Source organism: Calypte anna, chromosome Z (genome assembly GCF_003957555.1).
Source record: "Calypte anna isolate BGI_N300 chromosome Z, bCalAnn1_v1.p, whole genome shotgun sequence".
Lineage (NCBI taxonomy): Eukaryota > Metazoa > Chordata > Aves > Apodiformes > Trochilidae > Calypte > Calypte anna.
The window spans coordinates 56,533,473-56,556,087 of NC_044274.1; the positions used below are offsets into that span (position 1 = coordinate 56,533,473).

At 34.4% G+C, this 22,615-nt stretch overlaps 1 protein-coding gene across 1 annotated transcript in view; it reads left to right on the forward strand.

Moving 5' to 3' along the window:
• Positions 1 to 17,956, forward strand: part of CEP120 (centrosomal protein 120) — a 37,054-nt gene extending 19,098 nt beyond the window's left edge. The window contains exons 17-21 of the mRNA XM_030467233.1: positions 1,614 to 1,775; positions 5,355 to 5,477; positions 6,931 to 7,029; positions 16,760 to 16,905; positions 17,539 to 17,956. Of these exons, the coding sequence (XP_030323093.1) occupies positions 1,614 to 1,775; positions 5,355 to 5,477; positions 6,931 to 7,029; positions 16,760 to 16,905; positions 17,539 to 17,779 (771 nt within the window). The 3' untranslated portion in view covers positions 17,780 to 17,956. The remainder of the gene's footprint in view (positions 1 to 1,613; positions 1,776 to 5,354; positions 5,478 to 6,930; positions 7,030 to 16,759; positions 16,906 to 17,538) is intronic.
• The last annotated feature ends 4,659 nt before the right edge of the window (positions 17,957 to 22,615 follow it).

The following is a 22,615-nucleotide window of genomic DNA, read 5'->3' on the forward strand; positions in this document are numbered from 1 at the left end:
GGTGATGGAACAACTTGTTCTTGTCACAATCTCCAGGCATATCAAGGACATGGGAGTCATCAAGAGCAGTCAGCATGGTTTTATCAAGGGTAAATCATGTTTGACTAACCTCATAGCCTTCTATGAGGAAATTACTAGGTGGATAGATGATGGAAGAGCGGTAGATGTGGTTTATCTTGATTTCAGTAAAGCATTTGACACCGTCTCTCACAGCATCCTTGTAGATAAGTCGATCAAATATGGGTTTGGTGATCAGGAAGTGAGGTGGATCAGGAACTGGTTGAAAGGAAGGAGTCAGAGAGTTGTAGTCAATGGGGCAGAATCTGGTTGGAGGTGTGTGACTAGTGGAGTCCCTCAGGGGTCAGTGCTGGGACCGGTGTTGTTTAATATCTTCATCAACGACTTGGATGAGGGTATAGAATGTACCCTCAGCAAGTTTGCTGATGACACTAAGCTGGGAGGAGTGGCTGACACACCAGAGGGCTGTGCTGCCATTCAGAGAGACTTGGACAGGCTGGAGAGTTGGGCAGGGAGAAACATGATGAAATTCAACAAGGGGAAGTGTAGAGTCTTGCATTTGGGGAAGAACAACAAGATGTCCCAGTATAGGTTGGGGGCTGACCTGCTGGGGAGCACTGTAGATGAAAGAGACCTGGGGGTCCTGGTTGACAAGAAGATGACCATGAGCCAGCAATGTGCCCTTGTGGCCAAGAAGGCCAATGGCATCCTGGGGTGCATTAGAAAGGGTGTGGTTAGTAGGTCAAGAGAGGTTCTCCTCCCCCTCTATTCTGCATTGGTGAGGCAGCACCTGGAGTATTGTGTCCAGTTCTGGGCCCCTCAGTTCAAGAAGGACAGGGAAGTGCTTGAAAGAGTCCAGCGCAGAGCTACTAAGATGATTAAGGGAGTGGAACATCTCCCTTATGAGGAAAGGCTGAGGGAGCTGGGTCTCTTTAGTTTGGAGAAAAGGAGACTGAGGGGTGACCTCATCAATGTTTTCAAATATGTAAGGGGTGAGTGTCAGGGAGATGGAGTTAGGCTTTTCTCAGTGGTGACCAGTGATAGGACAAGGGGTAATGGGTGTAAATTGGAGCATAGGAGGTTCAAGTTGAATATTCGAAAAAATTTTTTTACTGTGAGGGTGACAGAGCCCTGGAACAGGCTGCCCAGGGGGGTCGTGGAGTCTCCTTCACTGGAGACATTCAAAACCCGTCTGGACACGTTCCTATGTGATGTACTCTAGGTGGCCCTGCTCTGGCAGGGGGGTTGGACTAGATGATCTTTCGAGGTCCCTTCCAACCCCTAGGATTCTGTGATTCTGTGATTCTGTGATTCTGTGATAGTGTAGTAAGTACAATAGAGATATGGATAGATCAATTTTTAAAATTGTCAAGCAAGAGTATATTCGTAGCCCAAATAAAGTAATTTGCAAGTCGTTAGTTAAACTGGAAGCGAATAAAGGAGTATATAGCAAGCACAGAGAATTTCTGTGGTTTAATTTCTAAATTGGATAAAGATTTTTTTTAGTCATTAATACTAGCAACAGTTGTAAGAGGGGCTTCTAAAATAAAGCTCTTGCACCTATGGATTAATATGAAGTGTTTCTCACTTTTAAGCTTCAAAGAGTAAAGATGGAGTTGCAAGCAGAGCACGAACGAAGTCTGCAGGAGCTACAGGATTCTGTCCGACGTGCGAGAGAAGAATGTACACACCAAGTTGAGCTAGAAAGATCAAAAATCAAACAGATGGAAGAAGACAAGCTTCGCTTACAGCAGCAGGTTAGTGCACTTAAGTTTTCTGCCTTAATCATTCAATAAGTAAGGGTTTTTTTTTAAAAAGTACATTAAGTTAAGCAGTAGGTTTGATGCAGGCACATTTTGGCACCTTTGTGGTAAACATTGTATCTGATGTTGTTAGGAGAGCTACATACTGGAATCCATCAGTCAGTCTTGCTGAATAGTAAATTGTTTGTGGTATAATCAAATGCAATTGTTATAATTGTTTTGGTTTCTTTTGGTTTTTTTCAACACTGAAAAACATCCTGAAATAACAAACTTAAATTACATATAGGACCTGAACAGCAGTGTACATTGTAGGACCTGAACAGCAGTGTACATTTTAGTGACAATAAACTGTTAACAATTAACATCTAGCAAAAAGTCTAGGTGGCTTGACTACACAGTTCGCTTTAATTCCATTGCAAGAGTATTGTCCTTATTGGGGCAGGGTTGGAGGGTTTAACCTGTTGTTGTGATCTTCTATTCTGATAGTAATTTCACTAAACTGAGAACTTAGACCACATTCCTTTGCCGTGTAACCTAGCTGTTGCACTAACAAGGCTAGTCTAGCTAATTTTGTTGACTGTTAAATTGCATTGTAAAATTATAAAATAGTACTAGCTTTTTGGATCAGTTACAATAGCAGACTCTTAATCTGTTGAGTACATTAAATTTTAAGTGTTTTTCAAAGTACTTTTTAGGTAGATGAATTATTTGCTTTGGTGATTTTCATTTCATAATCCCACAATTGTGTAAGTAATTGAAGAATTATACCAGCCAAAGGTATATTTTTGTATAAGGAGGAGTGCTGTGTATGCTGTAGGTTTGGGGTTTTTTTATTATTATTTTAGGTTAGTATTACACACTAATATTACGCTACTTTTACAGTACAGGAAACTTTTGAAAAAAGTACAGAAAATGCAGCTAATCTATAAAATGATAATCTTCACTGTTTTACTTGAACAATCATTGAATCGAGATGAACAATTTCAAAACTGCAGAATGCAGTCCACTTCAAAGTGATAAGTGGATCACTTCTGCATTGTAGATGTGTTGTTGGCAGCTACCACTGCTGTATTAGTCAGTATGTATAGCCAGTAGTTCTTCAGGCTTAAGCAGCCAAATGCAGTCACCACAGAGTCATCTTCTAAATTAATTCTTTTGACTCTCACAGACTTTTTAAGTCTAGGGTACAATACCATCACTATCACTTTATTTTTTCTATCCAGAATAGGCATGTTGTGTCAGACCAAACCTATGGTTAGCAGAGCGTTGTGTTACAGCATTGATAGGATTGTAGAGGGCAAGACAATAAGTAATGAGAAAATACAATTTTCATCTATCCAGTGTTACTATGAAGAGTTGCATGTGCCCTCAGCCAGAGGCAGCATTTCATGTTTATCAGCTCTCAGTGAAAGTCATCTTCATGAACTAATCTGATCCCTTAAAGAAAGTATTTCTGGTTTTTAGCATTGCAACATCATGTTGCAATGAGTTCTAAGATCTAATTATGTGTTGTGTATTTTAAAAATTCATTTTGTTAATTTTAAGCTCGTTGCTTAATAATTATAAAGAATCTTTTGGTGCCTTTGCTACATACACTACATACCATTTCCAATTGCTTAGGTGTCTGTTATGCCATCTCTCTTCCAAATATAAGCCCCCGTATGTTTTGTCTTGCTTTGTATGAAGGCTGTTCCTTCAAGCTGATATCTTGTTTGTCCTTCTCTGTGCTGTGGCTTCTATTTTGAATCTCTCTTGCTTCTATATGAAGTGGTTTTTACTGTATTCTGCAAAAAACAAGCTGCTTTGGTTAGCTTTCATGTTGGTGGGTGAGTTTGTTTGCTTTGGTATCTCACTGAAGGGTAGTTTCCTTTTATGAGCACAAGCATAGGTTCCTGTTACTGCCTCTTATTTTACCTTTCCAGATACGGATTTTTGGTTTTGTGTTCTGATACAGTTTTTAATATGGAGTGCTCTGGAATAAATTATAATGGTTCTAAACAATGGCTTTTGACTTTTACCTTATCTTTTAAGGACATATTGCAGTACACAATTTTCACACTTCTAGTGTTTGTCTCTGAATGCTTAACTCATTTGGAGGTAAACCCCCACTATGTGCAAGGGGAGATCCTTAAATTGTACACCTTTAAGTATATCACTTTTCATTCCTGAGTAAGGAACCTGTGCTATATTTTATGATTTTTTGCAGTTCCCTAACAGTCCACACCCTGAGGTCTTGTGAGAAATTCAGTTTTTCAAAGTTTTCTTTAGAACCAAAAAAGAAATTAAACATCATTCTAGAAGTTCCAGGGAGAGCTGGCAATTTTCATAGCTAAAGAAATTGTTCACTGTCTTTGTTGCGTCATGTCTATTTTTGCTTTAAAAAGAAATCATAAAAATAGGAAGGTGGCAGGCAATAGTATCTCTTGTCAAAGTTAGCTGTTGTTATTATAAGTGAAAAGTAACTGCAGTTCACTACCTACTTATATGGTTTCTTAGAAATCATTTTTGCTTTTTTTATACAAATTCTGTAAAAACAATAGATTCAAAGACCAAAATTTTGCAAGAAAAAAAAAAAAGGTGACCCAAATACAAAAATAAAATATTGATTTACTAATCTGATTTAGTAATTTATTTAGGCTTTGAAACAAATTATTTCTGAAGCATTTGCACCAAGTATTTTAAACTATTGGATACAATTTATGGGGATACTTTTATCAAGTTGTTGGACATAAATAGAAGTACAGTATTTGGGACCATCTTCTGTGATGTTATGAAACAGTTCCATCAGGTGTATTAAGGTATTGAGGCTTGAATAATATTTGACAGAAAAATGTAAGCCACACTCAGAAAACATCTTATAAAAAAAATCTTAACATTCTCAATACTGTATAGTGAAAAAAAACCCCACACTTAATTTGCTTAGTGTCTTTGTAGTAAAGTACTTGTGTTATTGGCAAGGTTTTTCAAATTATCTATTTTAACATGAAAAGCAAAGTTCTCTATAAAATCTTAATGAAACTGCTGGAAGTACATTGTGAGGGCAGAGATACATAGCGTTAAGTCACTAGTCACTGAAGTCTCTCTACTTCAACCTTTTATTCTAAATCACTCTTTGACTGTACAAAATATTAGTTGTTTCCTCTTCTAGGCAATCCTGAAAAAGTTATGCTGGTGAAATTAAGTAAGTAATGAAACTTCATATAGTAGATAACAGTGCTCGCTTTCCTTAGAGGATACGTAGTTCTGTTTTCTCTATTTCTTCAAGTTGTTTTAGAAATATGAACAGCAATATTTACAAATCTTGATCTGCTGTATTTAAGGACAGACTTGTTTTTTTCTTTCCAGTACTGAGCAAAGATCCTCTTTAAAATTCTTCTTGTTAAAATACTGCTGTGTGTTGTCATCAAGAAATCATTAGTTACGAACATGTAGTTTTCAATGGCTGTTTTATGTCAGATAATTGAGAGTAATATTTTTGTTCCAGGCACTATGGAGTAACTATGTTCTGTAATCCAATTCTTTGTGAGTGGTTTATCTGCTAGCTTACATTATATGTTGCTGTCTTTCATGTAGCTTTATGAAGCAGAAAATAAGCATAGAATTTTGGAGAAGGAGTTCCAGCAATACAAAGAACAGCAAAATAGCAAACCAGAAATCCAGCTACAATCAGAAATAAATCTTCTCACACTGGAAAAGGTATCTTGGATTTTAAAATCTTTAAAAGTTTTTGAAAACTCTTTCATTGGTCCATTTGCTGATAAGGGAGATGTAGAATCTAATCTTATGCGGCATAACCTCATCAATTTGCCCATTTTGTTTTATTTTTCTTAACAATTTCAGTGTACTTTCAGTGTTCTGACACAAAAAAGGGCAACAGTGGCCTTGTATTTGTAGAGGGAACAGCATTATTAGAGACTAAAGCAGAAAAAAGCCTAATTCATATATTTAAATTGCTACAATGATGATTTATGCTGGGCACTCTGAGCATTCTGTTTATAAAAGCAAAGAGGAATATTTTCTTGTGATGATTAATTTAGACTGGTATTTTATTGTGTACATTGGATTTTTTCTTAAGTATTTCTGAAAAGAGATGGTTACTTATCAGTGGAATTGAATCACCATCATAAGTTGATTTCTTAGAATCCGTACATGCCTTCAGGAGAAGGTATTTTGCTTAAATGGAACCATAGGTATGGGCATTTTATGCTTAGAATTATGAATTTTGAGACAAATTACTGACTGAATAAGCTGATTAAATTGAACCAGGCTTCTTGGCACAAAATGCATTCAGTTAAATGGCCAGTCTGCATGCTATTGTATGCTTGAATAGCTTTTAATAATACAAGCAGATGGTTTAAAGTATGTTGATGTCTCTACAGACGTAGCTTATGTGTTATTATTATTTTGCTTGGTTTTGTTAGATTTTTTTTTAAATTGATGCTTTAAGATTTTTACAAATATAATAGTAAATAATTATCTGACAAAATATCACTCATGCAGAGCTTGTAATTAAAAATTTATTTTTCTGATGACTATTCTGTGTGCTTCATAACAGGTTTTGCCTTTTAATACTGTTTTTTTTGCACAGATATAAATTAATTTTAATGTTTGATATTTTAAAGTTTGATTTAGATAGTAAGATGGAAGAGTCACAGTAGAGAAATAGGTTTTAAAGAGCAGTTAGAGCAGATGTCTATTCCAGAGAAAAGAATGTAGCACATTTTCCATTAGCTCCAGGGAAGAAAAAAAATCTACACACCTTTCTTGCAAAGGCAAGATTTATCTATAGGTTGGTTTTTTTGTTGTTGTTAAATTAGTGTTTGTGATCTTTTAAAGAAAAAGAGAATGGGGGGAGATTCTCAAATTAGCAATCCTAAATTTAAAGGTTTAATCAGCCTATTTAGTGCCAAAAACTAATCTTTTTCTTTTTGTATAGATAGCTATCCAATAAAAACAAGGCTATATTTTAAACAAGAAAATGTTCACGTGCCATAATATTTATGTTACGTTATATAACAGCTTTAGATTATGTTGTGTGTTGCACTACATAAACACTTTTCTTAAACCAGACCCTTTGTATATATATATATCTTTCAGTGATTGTTACTGGTGTTATTGCTTCAGCTGATATGATTTTAATTGGTTTTAGGTTGAACTTGAAAGAAAGTTAGAGTCAGCTACCAAGTCAAAGCTCCATTACAAACAACAATGGACAAGGGCTTTGAAGGAACTTGCAAGGTTAAAACAGGTATGCAGGTTTTCTTTTGTCATATTAGACAAAGTTAATGTTATGTTGGAAGCTACTTGTATTTACTGTTAACTACTGGCAGTTTTCAGCATTGCAAAATTAAAGCTCTAAGCTATGCTTCTTGCAAAATGATATCAGTAAAACTCATCCGAGTTAGACATTGAACTCGGGAAAGTCCAAGGCTCAATTCTACATGGAAGATCAGCATAGCTAATAGTAGGTATTATTAAAAAAACAAACGTTTTATTAATCTCATTCCCAATAATGCTCCAGTTCCAGAGAAAGTATTTTGTTCCTGTCCCAAACATCTAGGTCAGTTACAGTCCTAACTGCTCTGTAATTTAATGTTAAAATGAATGAATCATAAAAATGAGCAACAAAGCTTTTATAAAAAATGGTTTTTTTGCTATATGCTATAAAATGAAGTAAGTTTCACTTCCAGTTTGAATTTTCTGCAACATTTCTGCTGTGTTTGGAAATTGTAATCATATTGGGGGCGTGCTTTTTTACTGCTGTGTTTCAACTGAGCTCTTTTAACAAGTGTGTGTGTGTGTGTGTGTGTGTAGCCATACATGTACAACTTGAAAATATTCTGTTCAAAATTACAGTAGTAGTTTCATCCTTGCTGAATCTGTGTGCCTCTTTTTGTGATTGCATGTCTTTCCTGAATTACAATAAACATTGAGAATGTTATATGTGCTTAAGAATGACAATCATTTCCATTGGCCTTGACAAACACATTGGTAAATCACTGAACCCTGTTGCTGAACAAACCGTGACACACACAAAAAAGTTTCAGAATTCAAGTTTAGTAGAAGGTTTTTAGTACTTGTATGCACACCTACTGTTCCTGCTTGAGGAAGCTGTGGTTTGGTTGGTTGGTTTGTTTGTGTTTTTTAAGGATTGCAGTTCCCACTTCATTCCTTATGCTACAGTACTCACTTTTTGGACAACAAGAAGCTAAGCTGATTGTCTTTTAATTGAGAATTACATTTTAAAAATCTGTTTCTCTTTGGAGTGAATGCTGTATAATTAGTATTAATTATTAATAATTCATATCTATTTGCTGTCTTCAAACTGGTCCTTTTTCTGCCTAATGGTGAAAGCCATGAATTCTCATCTCCAATTTCCAAAACATCTTTGCCTGCCAAGATGATAGAAGGAAGAGTATAAATCTTATCTCTCTGATTAAGATTTCTTCAGTAGCCATGACATGTCCAGCCTGTTTTTTCATGCTAACATATTTTAAAATTCCCATAGAATAAAATAGAAGATTGTTGCTTGCCAAATTAACACCAGTGTGTATTACTACAAGGTCTTCATTATAAAATTCATCACCATAGACCTGATAATCTGAATTCAGTAACAAATGTAGGTGGTTTCAGCTGCCCCTCTTGCTGGATGTCAGAACCATAAAATATGCTGGCATGTGCAGTGAATTATGATACCTAAAGCTTTTCTACTACGTAACAAACCTTTTCAAAGTAGTTTCTTGTGGCTTTCATATTCCTGTGCTTTGTCTTATACTTAGTCTATCGATAAAGGATTAAAGTAACTTTAAAGAGCCAAATAAAATCTGAAGCAGAGCTGATCAAAAAGCATTTACTGTGTTTTATATATAAATTTGGAAACTCTTACTTCAGGAATTCTAGATTTGCTTTAGTTCAGATGATTTGTGCAATTGTGCAGTTTAACCTATTTCTTGTTTAAATTGGATTAGTACCATGTTAATTTTGCATTGCCTCTGGTGAATAGCCACAGGGCTCTAATCTGTGCCAGCAATTTGTCACACCAAAGCTCTCTAGAGAACTATACAAAACATTTGTGTAGTGAGGATTAGACGCTGAAAGCCGTATCTTAGATTGTTAATAAATGTTAATGACAAAACCCAGCTGGTAAGTCTTGGAAATGAGATCTAATGCTTTGTGCCCATTGCCAAAAAAATGTTTAAACACAGATTTCCATTACTCATAGGTGACCTAGTACAGTCAATTTCTGAATTAAAGAAGCGTAATCTACAGGCTAAGCATTTAGTAAAATACTCTTCTGATTTGCATCCATAAAAGTCAATGTTTCCTTAATTTAAAAATTTCCTTTTACTTTGGAACTAGTTCTTAGCACAAATCTGAAACAGTTTTATATTTTGCAGAATGAGATATGCTATCAATGACTTGAAGTGTCAAACTCTTAATAGAAAACTTCTTGATGTCTGGTATTTTGAATGCTAAACACAATGCTGGTGTTAACCAAAAAAGATCTAAAGTACATGAGGATACATACATCATGTTTAGCTGTGATTAACAAAATACAGAAATTAGTTGCATTTAAATGCAGTTTATAAAGCCGAGTGAAAATAGACCTCACAGTTTACTTCTCTCAGTGCAAGTCTGTGTTAATACTTCATTTATTATACCCACATTTAGCTGTAACAAGAAAAAATGTTAATGAATTAGCTATGTATCTGTTCAGCCAGGTAAATTTTATTATTTCCATAGGTTTCAAAAATTGTCTTGCAACGTTTGCTGACTGGGAGATCTCAGTACTACATAAATGAGACTTCCATAGTACTTGCGAGTGTGAACTTTTATTTCCGAGAGTGATAAAAATTGCGTATGTTCTTAAAGAGATCATACTTGCTAAGTTCTGAACTTGTCAGTGCAAAGAACAATGTATCAAATGAATCAAAATGATAACCAAGCTGACAGAAATGTAATTTTCAGCAGTTGGTAATCTCTGCTCTGGTGTAGAAAACAAATATCTCAAAGTATTTCTTCCAAAACACTGAATAATGTATGCATGTACATTTTACGTTTTTTAATGTATTTTTTTCCCTACAGATCTGTTAAAACCAGCCCTGATGCATTTGTTTAAAAAAGCCTAGACCCTAAAAAAAGCTTAGCCTGGCTGGTTGATATGCACTCTGTCTTGTCCAGTGTATTGCTTATCCACTCGGTAATTAATTTGATTAATTTGTAAGTAATTGAGCCAAGAATGGGATGTAAATCTTTGTTTTAAAAGAAAAAATTGCATTAAAAAAAACCCTAAAACAGTTGGAGATCTAAGTCTTGGTTAAAAACTGTGTCTTGAAACCATCCAGACCCTCCTACTGACTTGTCAGCTCTGGGTTATTTTCAGAAAACTTTACTTGAGTTCCTCAGCTTCAACCTTAAGTTTTTCCCACAGACTTGCATGGTATGTGTGAGTGGGAGAGTGAATAGTGGCTGCTATTTAACCATTGTTTAGTCTAGTGTATGTATGTTTACATCTCCCTTTTGGATTTATTGGCAGCTATGGCAAAATAAAGACTGTGCTTCCTTGATTGAAGAGCCTCTTAACTAGAGCACCTGGCGGCACACTGGGATTCTTTTATGATCTGATTATAAATGAAATTTTGAGGGGTTAATTTTTATTTAATGCTGGTATTCGTGAAGTGCCATAGGTCTCAAAACATGATTGAAGTCCCCACTGGGTGAGCTTCTAAAACAATATTCCCTGCCTCAAGCATTGCCTTAGACATTCAAAGTAATGATTCAAAGAATTAGTAAAACATTGAAGTAAGTGATCTGATAACTACTGTGTGGCTTTGTTTGAATTTGATTTGTTTATGGAGATGTAACAGGATGATGGCAAAATTGCATGATAATTAAAAGGAATGCATGTTGCTGCTAAGTTTTACCAAGAGAGAAAAGGAAGGAGAGTGAGCAAAAGGAATAGCATGACTAGCAGTGCTGCAAAGGTAGTGAAGCAGAAGGTACCTGGGCCAACACAGTTTATTGCAAAAATAATTTTTGGAGTAATTTGAAGATGGTACTCGTGGTTCATCTGTGTCTGTCTCATATGGGATAGTGGCTGATGATAATTAGGTCATGACACAAGTGTAAAGTTTCCAATTGTCGTGAGTTCTGACTGGGTCTTGTCTCCTGTTTACAAAGTTGCCTGTGGTCCACCAGCTGATGATTCTGGAGTGTACCCTTATCTGAAATTTAATAATGCCAAATTCTAAAAGTTAAAAATTGTAATACTTCCAGAGGCTTAAAACATCCTGATTGGCTGCAGTGAGCAACAAGGAAACAAATCTGAAATTTTTCATTGTTCAGTCTATATTATATATTATTATTGTCTCTGGAAATGCAAAGTGTGTAAAAGACTTGAATGAGAATTTTAAGCAAATGACTGTGCAAATATAAACTTGTGTGCAGTGTGGTACACTTTAAAAAGACTTAGTGTTTGATTGTATGTTAGTTATACCTAGAATAAAATGAAGATGTTACAAGAGGTCTTAATAATACTGGACTATGCTTTCTTAGTATCCTAAATGTGCAGAAGTGTATTACTAATACTGTTTTTATAATTTTGGAAAATCTTGGTAAATCTTGCTACATTTCAAGCACTACTATGCAAACAATGGTTTGCATAGTTCCTATGGTTCCTACTCTAGTTTTAAAAAGTGCCCAATGAATCGTTAAACTGTGGAAAAAGTGAATACCTGAATGTCTCTGTTTCATCATTGCGATGAAAAAGAAATACTTCCTTCACTCTCATCATAACAAGAGATAGTTGGGTTTTTTTGTTTATTTGTTTTTTAATGGTCCCTCAATATATTGTAACAAAATGGTATGTAAATTCAAAGTCAACTGGTCTCACTTCTTATCAAATAACTTTTAAATTCCTTGCTACCTTCTCATATTGATGGGTTACCAGGAAGTGGGTTTCTGTTGCTCTACTATGAAGGGTGTACATAGAGCAAGTTTGTTGTTATGTACGCTACAGATTGTTATGATAGACTTCTAAATGAGTCAAAGACTAATGTTGGAAAAGGCATTTGAAAATCACATTATACAACTGTGTGACTTAAATTGCACACTGGTTCCATCATAAACTAATCTGCAAAATCTCTTCTCATTTGATATCTTGTCTTATTTTCAAGTTGAATTCTTTTAAGCTGAATGGACAGTAAATCTTGGATCAGAAATTTTTTTTCTTTTTTGTTTTTTTTAATTTAATAGTATTAAAATGTCATTAAGAGCTTAAGTGTCATTATTTGAGGTCGTGGCATGCTGCTGAAATACATGACTTTGACTGTTACAGAAATAAAAATAGCATATTTTTCTCTCACATCTCCCAAATGAGGATATGCCAAATGTTTGTCATGTTTACATCACAGTTGTGTTGCTAACCAAATTAAATATTTAATTACATTTATTTGGAAGGAAGTCCTACCCATTGTTAACTTGGAGACAAAATATACTGATAAGAGGGGTTTTTTTCTCCTCAGTGGAGAAAAGGGGAATTTAGCACTTTCTATATTAAAACATACTTCCCTACAAAAATGGGGTTTTTTCCTGAGCAATGAGCATGCTCACTGGTAACACTGTTTCAGTTATTTTCATAGATATTTTTCCCAGGGGAAAACATCAGGAGAGATGTGAACTAAACAAATTATTTTTCAGGAAAGCCATGGTTGTCCTATGTATGTCCTTCAATTTTGTGCCATTCTTTTTTTTGTGTCGTTTTCTTGCTTTTATTAAACGTTATAAGGTGTTTCTTAATCAAAAAAAGCTTGTGGTTCTGAAACTAACTGCTTCAGTGAGTGCACAAAGGACTTAGGTATTAAATGAAATGTTCTGATGAATGTGAAAGTATAGGGATATTTTTTCTTCTTCATGGTCCAAGCTTCAGACCTCATTGTATTAACCTTCCGTAAATGTACTTCCAATGTATACTTTTTCTAAGAAGATTTTCAAAATCTTCCCCTATACATCTGAGTAATACACTCTAAAAAAATGAAGGACTGGATGTGTTCATTGTAGTCACAGTTATTTGATGATTTTTGTGTATTATGTGTTTCATAATAATCTGTTCCATTAGTAGGCAGGGATGTCATTTTCTGCTCTTGTCTTAAGTCTTGCTGTGCTAGGTCTGGTTTGCTTTGGTTTTCCAGTATTTAGTTTTTACATGATGTTTGTCCAACATACTCAAAATTTCAGGTCTCTGACCACCCTTCATAAATTTTTTTTTTCATAAAATACACAAATTTAACTGACTTAGACTAATACCCTAGCTGTCTATAACAGTAGTCTGAGTTTAATATAAAAACGCAAAAATGCATTGGACTGAAGCTAATCAAATCTATAAATGAGCATAGGTAGAAAGGCTAGAAAAGGAGATAATGGCAGCTAGAAGTCCTCTCTTCTGTAAAAGATTTAGATCTTAGACCTCATCTAAGAGGAAAATGTCAGCTTCATCCTCCACAGTAATGAGGGTATTTTTTGTACAGTTGAGGAAGTTTGCTTGTAAATTGCATTCTTATGTAATTGATTGTGTGGCCTCCAGCATTTCTACCTCTCTTAGATAATGTCAATAGGAAAATCTGTTTGTGTTAGACAAATTCCTTCCAAAGACTTGGATGTGCAGGCTGTACTTCTGTACTGTATCGACTATAGGTAGATGTATAGCAAAATTCTTTAGAAGTGTTGGCTAATCAGGAAATGTAGCTAATAACCAGACTGATATACTAGATTCTTCAACTGTTGGAACGAGAAGTGTATATTTCTGTACCTGTTTGACATGTACAGGGCAGCAACTCCTCTCCTAATGCTTAATAGAGCTTATAAAATTCTAACATACTCAAAATTTCAGGTCTCAAATATTTTTTTTTCAAAACCTGATGTTTTAGGTTGCTTCATTGTGGAAGCTTCATTAAGTTAGGAGATTGAATGTGACCACCAAGAAAAGTAATAGTCTTAAAAGAAGTAAATATTAGCCTGTCCTCATACTTCTAGGTTTTTGGTAATTGAGCTAATCAGAATTGTTGTCCGTTTACTTGTACTATAACTTCACTGCTTTTATACCAACACACTTGAGAACAGATTGTGCTCAGCATTTTGTCTTACTACCTGCATTTAACAAAGCAAACAACTCTTACAACTATCAAAGTAGTTAAGATAATTAAATTCCTCTTTGTAGCATGTCATATACTTGAAATTTTTCTTTATTGTCTGGATCCTGTTACCTGTCCAGATATTTGGAAACAAGATAATACCATTATCATATGTATTAGAATTTTTTTTTTAAAAAGCAGCCTCTTTATCATGTTGTTTAATACTGCAACAGTAATGCCTCATCATAGCATTAAAAAAAAGTCTATCTTAATTCAAAATATTTTTTGTTTAAGAAGCTCCTAACACATTTGTTAAATTGCTTAAGTGATTAAGTTCCATTTTTTAAAATAATTTGAATAATCTCTGTAGTTGTAATTTACATAATTTTGACATTCAGCCAGTCCTTTTCAATGGGAGGAAAAAACCCAAATTGGGCAGCTGATGTGAAACACCACTCTAGTCCATACAGAGGCCAGCAGTAGATGAACAGGATCTAGAAATTCAGCTTGGATATCTTTTAAATACCCCCCAACTTCCCCCAGTTGATTAGTAAAGTATATCATGAGCCACTGGCTGCATTCATGCTGTTGCAGTTAAGACATCAATGAATATGTTATTAATTTATTTTTTTCCTTTTCAAACTAATTATTATTTTGTCCCTGTAGTATCCTATTCTTTCTCATCAATTTTTTTCCTGCAGAATAATTTTGAATCAGTAGCAGACTGCTTATTCCAGAATTACTTCCTCATTTATTAACATGTTAATGCATAGATCCTTGTGGAGACCACTCTTCTTGTTATTGTGAAAATTGTTATCCATTTTCTGGTCGTCTGAACTCCCAGTAATGTGAGAGAACTTTCTCCGTGACATCTTAGTTTTGTTTATTTGTAGGTGGTTTCTTTGATGTGGTGTTTCATTGTTTTTACTTGTTTGGTTGTTTGGTTTTTTAAGACTAGTAGGAAATGTAATTTTTCTACAAAAGCTGAATTCATTCTGCCTGGTGTACCCATACTTCCTGTTGGTTTTGGTTTCAACGAATTTGTCTACTTCCAGTGGAAGTAGATACTGCTGGTAGCTCCTGGACATTCCTAAGGCCCCTTCCAAAAGAAAGAATAAAAAAAAAAAAAAATTGAAAAATAGTTACTCCTGTGGCATTAACACCAATTTTAGTTGCAGATTACAGCTGCCATTTTTTCCATACCTTTAATTACCCTAGAACTGGATAATTAGCAGCTGTCTGTAATGGCTTGTATTTGAAGATAGCTCTTCTAAAACCTACTCCACTTCAGTCTGAGGCTGCTCTTCAAAATTGTCTCATACAAAAGAGCCTTGCACATGGGACTGTTCTGCAACAAACTCTTCGTGGAGAAGGGAGAAAAATGGCCTTATCTTCCCAGAGTGCTTTGGTTTTTTTAATGCTGCAGTAATCCATCATCTGTAGATCTTTATCAGGATTCCTGCTTCTGGTCTTATTATTATATGTATTCCTTTAAAAATTTGTTCTTCAGGCTTTCTGGCCTGTCTCACTGCAGTTCTAATGTTTAATTTGCCTAGCCGATATATTAGATTAATATAAAAATATTTTGGAATTATATATATGCTAGGATTTCTTTTCAAGTGCTTTTCTATTGCATCACCTGTTCACATTAACAGTTAGAGTTTTTTTTCTATATACTAATTCTCAGTCAAATTTAGATTTTCTTAACACTTTTCATCAACAGGGAGTACCTTAGTGCTAAAGTGCTTAAGAGCTCAGATTCAGGAAACTGACTGACAACTCTTCAAATATTATTAGGTTGACTGTATAATGAATATGCTTACACATATCAAATGAAATTATCTTCTTTTTTTGCCCCCATTAATAAATATAAAACTGGTTTAATTAACAATGAAATAGTTCAGATGAAAGCAATGTCAAAATTACAAAGGTAACCTTCCACTTTACAATGTGACTAGGTCCAGGATGTTTGTGTAACCTCCTGCCTTTTTTTTTTTTTTTTTTTTTTTTCCTTCAGTAAAGGAGGAAATGACATTTTACCTCAGGTCTTCTGTCTCAGTGTAAGACTGATTATATTGAGTTAATGAGAAGTGTGGTCCTTTCCACTTGTTTTCCTCCTAGTCATTTTCTGTATGACCCTGTGCACTAAGACACTTTAATGTAGTGGACTCACCCTAGTTTTGTTCCAGTGTCTGTAAAGAGCTTAAAAAAAATAAGAACAGAGCCAAGTAAGCTTTTAGAATGGATAGGTTAATCAGATTTAATAGAGTAAGTTATCCAAGGTTTTGCATGGAGCTAGACAAGTATAAAAGTAAACTTCACCAGAGTTTTGTTTTCAAGGCTTATTTTTTTAACCACAAGTTGTGATTTCAAAATGTTGTTCTTTAAACTTTGACACTATGCTGATGGTGTAAATTCCTTGCAGCTCTTTAGTATTTTCCTGTTTTTTATTTCTCAGAAGAAGCTATGCTTTAAAATACTGTGTAATGAAGGAATAAATCTCAGTCTTTTGAGCAGTTCCGTAGGGATAAGTTTTATGTTTAGCAGTTCAAGCCAGGATCTGTAAAAGGGTTTAACACTTTGAGTAATTTATTAATGTGAAGGTATCCCTGACTAGGCTTCAGCTGATAGAGCCTGGGCAGATTTAATATAATTGTGATAGTCCCTAATCTCACTGCAGTATAGGTATCAACAGCTATGACATTGTTTAACTCCTGCATTTCTAACACAACTGGAGACTTGATGTTAATTACTACATTCCTTAAGTTTTGCTTCTCTCAGTATAATTAACAGTTTTTGCATGTAATCACATAGTCAACTGAGTTACATCTTCTCTCCTTCCCACGTTAGCGTGAACAAGAAAACGCAATGGCTCACCTTAAAAAACAGCAGCAAGAGCTGGAGCACATGAGGTTGCGCTATTTGGCAGCAGAAGAAAAAGAGCTGGGGAAAACAGACCGGCAGGAGCTGGAGGATATTAGAAATGAACTTAATAGGTATAAAAGCTTTTTGAAGATTCTTTTTGGTTTTGTTCTTTTCCTGTCTCTTTCTTGCTGTCAGTCTCAATTTGAGAGTGTTCACTTAAATAAAGATAATTGCCTGTCTGTCTAGTGAAAGATCACAATTTAGTGTCCATTAGGTGAAGATTGCACATTTATAAAATGCAACAGTACTGCTTTATAGGAAATATGTTTACAGCTCCTGTACCCTTGTTTTTGTTATGATCATAGCCCTGATGTTTTTCTATGGTTACAGTCAGTTTTAAGGATAAGTGCTTCATTAAAACTGCTGCATTTAAGAACAGAGAGAGGCATGTACTAATCATATTTTGAATGTTAAAATTTTAAATTGACCTAGTGTTGCCCTTCAAAAACTTCAGTGGTTCTCTACATTGGACCATTTTAATCTCAGTGCTTTTTGCATTATTGAAGTATCTTAGTATTATATTAACATTTCTTTACTTACGGTTGTTTTTCCCTAGCAGGAGTATAATTTGTGACCTTTTCTAGATTTCTTTAGGTTACAGATCTACTGAAGTATGTAGTAGAATAAAGACTTCAAATCAAAGCAGTCAGAATGTTTTCTTACTATTGCTCAGCCTCTGATTCTTTCCATTTTATCAACAACAGGCTAAAGCAACAAGAAGAAGAGAGAAAGCAATTGCAAAATGCTAGAGGTGATTCTACTGGGAGAGTGGATAGTCTTCATTCTGGAAAACTAACTGAGAACGTGGATGATTATCTCTCTCGTCTGATAGAAGAGAGGGATACCTTGTTAAGAACAGGAGTATATAATCATGAAGACCATATTGTAAGTGAACTTGATCGTCAAATCAGAGAAGCTATTGTAAAAAGGAACATCACTAAATAGAATCATAGGAAAAGTTCTTAAAGAAGAGCCAAAATTTGAAAAGATTAGATGATTTTAATAAATCTGTACCACTTTGCAAATTATTGAAGGTCATGCTTAAATTTGCACATTAGTGTTAGCTTGTTTTGAATGCAATGTAAATATTTGCAACGTGTGAAATTGCAGTTGTAAATTTTCCTGAGGTGATGGCTGTATTTAATGTTTTCATACTCAGATGTATGTAAATATACTTACCTGTACTTCTGAAATATTTATCTACCTCTTTTTGCATCACCCTGACTTTGTTTATTTTTAATATTTCTAATACTAATTTTAAGGTTTTTAGTCAAGATTGTCATAATTCCTTAAAAATTTTAAAAAGATTTGTTCAGCTGTACTAGGGAAATGTGACATCAGCAGCTTTCCCCAACAGAACTCTTTAACACAGAAGCAAAATGCAGGACTGACCAAATGTCACTTTTTTAATAAATCACAGATAATAAATTTTTGTTCCTCCAACTGTAGCTTGTGTAAATGAGTCCCGCAGTAAAGACAGTTTTGGGGGGGTGGGGGAAGGAGTTCACAAATGTTATTAAATTGAAACTGAATCAATTATTAAGTAACTAGCCTGACTGTTAGGGTAGTCTGATGGCTAAAATCCATTTACTCTAACAGTTTTGCATGTAGGCCTGCAAGGGGGAGCCCAGGAGAATAAAGACGTAGTTCATAAATACACATGCATTCTACACTCATCTATAATGAACAAAGATACTTAAAGCAGAAATTCAGTGAAATTATGTGCTTTAAATTCTGAACACATGCATAAAACTAGAGCTTTTCTAATAAAGCTCTAATAAAGCTCTTCTCCTTAATCAAGACCTACATGCTTCACAGTTACTGTATTTCAAAGCATATTATTTTATTACCACTTAGATTGTACATAAGATTTTTGTTTAACTGTGAAAGTATAAAGAGAGCAGAGTCTCAGTGTGTTAAACACACAAGAGAAATCTGCAACAAATACTTGTTTCTCCATAACCACAGTTGAAAAAGTTTGGGTTTTCAGCCTTCATTCTGTTTTAAGAATTTTAAAATCATTTGTGTGGATCTAGCTAACAACATTCATTTGTAACATTGTGCTTTCAGTATACATTTTTATCTGTCCTGTAGGTACAAACATTTCCCTATGTAAACATCAAGTACTGGAAATGTCTTAGGATTTGTTGCTTTTAGAATGACCAATGGCACCCATAAAAAAATTAATTTTACTTTTTTTTTTACATATACTCAGTGAACTTCTGTTGGCATGGCCATACACATTTTCCTGTTTTGTATGGTATTAATTCTAAAATGCTTATGTGTGTATTGTATATGGTTTTGCCTCTAGGTGCATTGTTTTTCCTCCTCCCTACCATGGGTGTGTCTCCTGTTAAATAAAATACTCATTTAGGCTCCTTAGAAAAGCTTCAAACAACCTGTATAAACACAGAGATCCTGTTCTTTGAGGAATTAAATAGCTTGCCAACATCAGACTTTGCAATAAATACTTTTATCATACTTTGCACACCCTAATGTATTTTTCAGATTAGAGTGCCTGAAGAGCCTCTCCACTGTGTACAATATGTCTTTGTCGTGTCACTGATGCATGGTCATATGCAATTATTTTAAGTGAATCAGGGCACTTCTGTCCTGGAAGGAAGACTTGTTCACCGTTCTCTTGCTTGCTCGTTTGCTAGAAGTGTAGTTTCTTCTTCAAACGCTGGAGGGTGCATTAGTCTTACAGTTCAGAAAGATTTTGTTGACTGAATTTTTGGAACATTATTTTTTGAACTAGTATTCTATAACTTTTTAGATGTCTTATTTAATAAAAATAAAGATTTTAAGTATTAAGGGTTTTGTGCTTTTTTGACTATATATTTAGAAAAAAATCTTGTTTGCTGTTTCTGATAATATGACAGTGCTTCTATCTATATAATTCATTAGTTCACTTTCAAAGTTAACTTCACTTTTAAATTTCTAATTAATTCACCTTCATGTCTTGTAAAAAAGAAAACAAGTCACATTGCTGTGGGGTGAAAAAAGAAGTTACTTTTGTCAGTTTTCTAGCAAAGCATTGAGTTAAGTTAAAGGTAGAACATATGTTTTAAAAATATTTTTAAGCGTGACAATTTAAGGTGTTTGCATGCATTTTGTCATTTGAAAGGTCACCACTTAAAAGATGAGAAGCATGAGTTTTGTGATTACAAAAGAATTATTTATTGGTTTTGTTTTATTATGTAGTTATTACCCTTACTGTTAATTGTTTGTATTAGAATGGGATACTGGACTATACCGTAAGATTAATGCTTCTGTTTAATGTTTTGTAGCACAGTTTGTCCATGTGCGTCAGCCTGAGCTGCTCTAAAAGCAAAATCTATATTTGTATTAGATATGTATGGCAGAGATGAGTTCAATATTACCCTTTAAAAAAAATGTTTTAATGCTGTGTTCTGTTTGCCTTTTTATTGCTTCAAAACCATCTGAAAGGTTATATTCAGTGGAAAGACCAAATACAATTTTTTTAATCAAAAACATCTTAAGATAAAAATTTTATTATTTTCATGACAAAAGAAACACCATTTGAAACAGATGCATAAGATAGCAAGCTTATTTTAATTTACCCAGCATAAAAGATGGCTTGAAATGAAGCCAGTGTTTATGGGTTCAGTCCTGCTTACCTTAGAAAAGTAAGTGGAAGAGCTACAACAGCTAGTGCTTCTTGGCATTCTGGTAAACTCTTGCTATTAATTTTAGTGCACACATATTTAACTAGGGAAGTTGATGGAAGTATTTCAAAACATTATGCTTCTGTAAACATACCTCTTACCAATACGTTTCTGTGAACACAAATGCCCATGAAAATTAATAAATGGAACACAGGGAGTGATGGTGGGGGCTGTTTTATGTTGGTTCCATGCAAAATCAGTTCTAGCCTTCATCTGCCTTACAGTTCAGCCCCAGAACTTGAATAAGGAAAATTAATTATATTTGTATTTCTCCAGTCCAGTCTTTTAAAGGAAAAGCATTAGGTCATCTGAAAATGGGTACACTGCAAAACACTGCTTATTTTAATGATAATCTTAAGGCAGAGGATCCCCTTCTGTGTCTCTATCTGATAATTATTTGTACAGCAGTGGCAACTTGGTATTATTGATCTTTACTGCTAAAGAGGTTCATCAAGTTATTTAATACAAGTTTTAAAATAGAGCAGCTAATCTGGATCCAGTATGTTTATACACCTTGTTGTGGAGCATTAGTTGAGACTCTGGGAACTCTTGCAAAGAAATGGACCTTGTTCCACTGTTAATTGTTAGAATGTTAATCAGAAAAATTGTCTTTAAATTCTTATCTACTTAAACTGCTTTCTGAAAAAATTATGAACAATCATTTAAAATAAAAGACAGTGCTGTTTTATTTTGAATATGAATTATTCTAATACATAGTTATATTATTGATCTTTCCAGTATATTTGATTGTTGGGGTGAAGCTATAACCATTGTTGGTATAATATTTTAGCAGTTATCCAGCTTTTCTAACACTAACACGTTTTCAAAACTGCTTTTGCAGAAAAGCAGTGTTATGTCTGGCACTGACCTTTCAAGTATTCAGTCCATAGTACCCCTTCACTGTGGTTTAAATGCTTCTCCTTTTACATCCATAGAGATAAACCTTAATGCACAGCTAAGGATGGAAGTCCTTTATCATATCTTCTAAGTGCTACTGAAGTATTTATACCTGTTATTGCATATTTACACAATTATTTGTTTTACTACTACTGTGACTAAATGATCATGACCTGTGTAAAGGCTTGGATAGGAAGCACTAGCCCCACTATTGTTAAAGACAGAACTGTAGAAAGGCGGCTTCATACTTAGATCTAATTTCATTTGTTTCTCCAGGGGGTTGTATTAGTAGTGTTTTCCTTAGAAATGTTTTTACAGATGTTGGCTTTCCAGATATGAAGTCTCTGTGGCAGAGAAACAGTCAGGAGTGTGGCATTCAGAACAGAAAAAAAAAAAGTCAACTTTGAGAGACTAATTTATAGACAAATAATTACTGACTTTCTGATGTATAAATGTACAATAACCCCATGATGGCTCTAACACGCAGTAATTGTATTCTTGCAAGTACAGTTATTTTCTATTCTTAACTTGAAGAACTGCTAAAGCCTGTCATTCCCCATCACTGAAGACTAAAATAGTCCTCATTAATAATGCCTCTGTAAAAGTTACACCCAGTACTTTATAGTCTGGTACTCCTTCCCTTTTTCCCAAATGAAATACTTGTAGTAGTTTGACAGCATTTTAAACAATTTATGTATTACTACAAAAAGTTTTCTTCTAACAATATACATAGGGAGTAGATGATTATAGAAGTGTAATGTTACTGAATGTTTGACCAAGGGATTTCAATACAGTCACTGAGACATAACTGCATTGACAAAATAATATGGCATCAAAATTTAGAGTGGGCTTACTGGTGCAGATGGAGAATAGCAAAACACTCCCCAGACTAATACTGTTTCAACAGTTACTGTATGTTCTGCATAGCATTGGCTGCACTATGAAAAAACCTGTAAAAAGCATAGGACTATGAATTACTACAACAATCCTAAGTTTTATTTTACAAATGCAAATGTAAATAAGGCAGCAAAATTAAGTGACTGGGGTTTGAGTTGAGCAGACAATCAAGCTAATAAATGTTTTGTAGAATTTAGGCCTTAAGTGGCAATGGCAAGTCTTCAATATTTTTTTATTTGCTTAATAGCTTAGCATAAGTGAGGAATATGTTTTGTTTTGGTTTTTGCCCCTGGAGGTA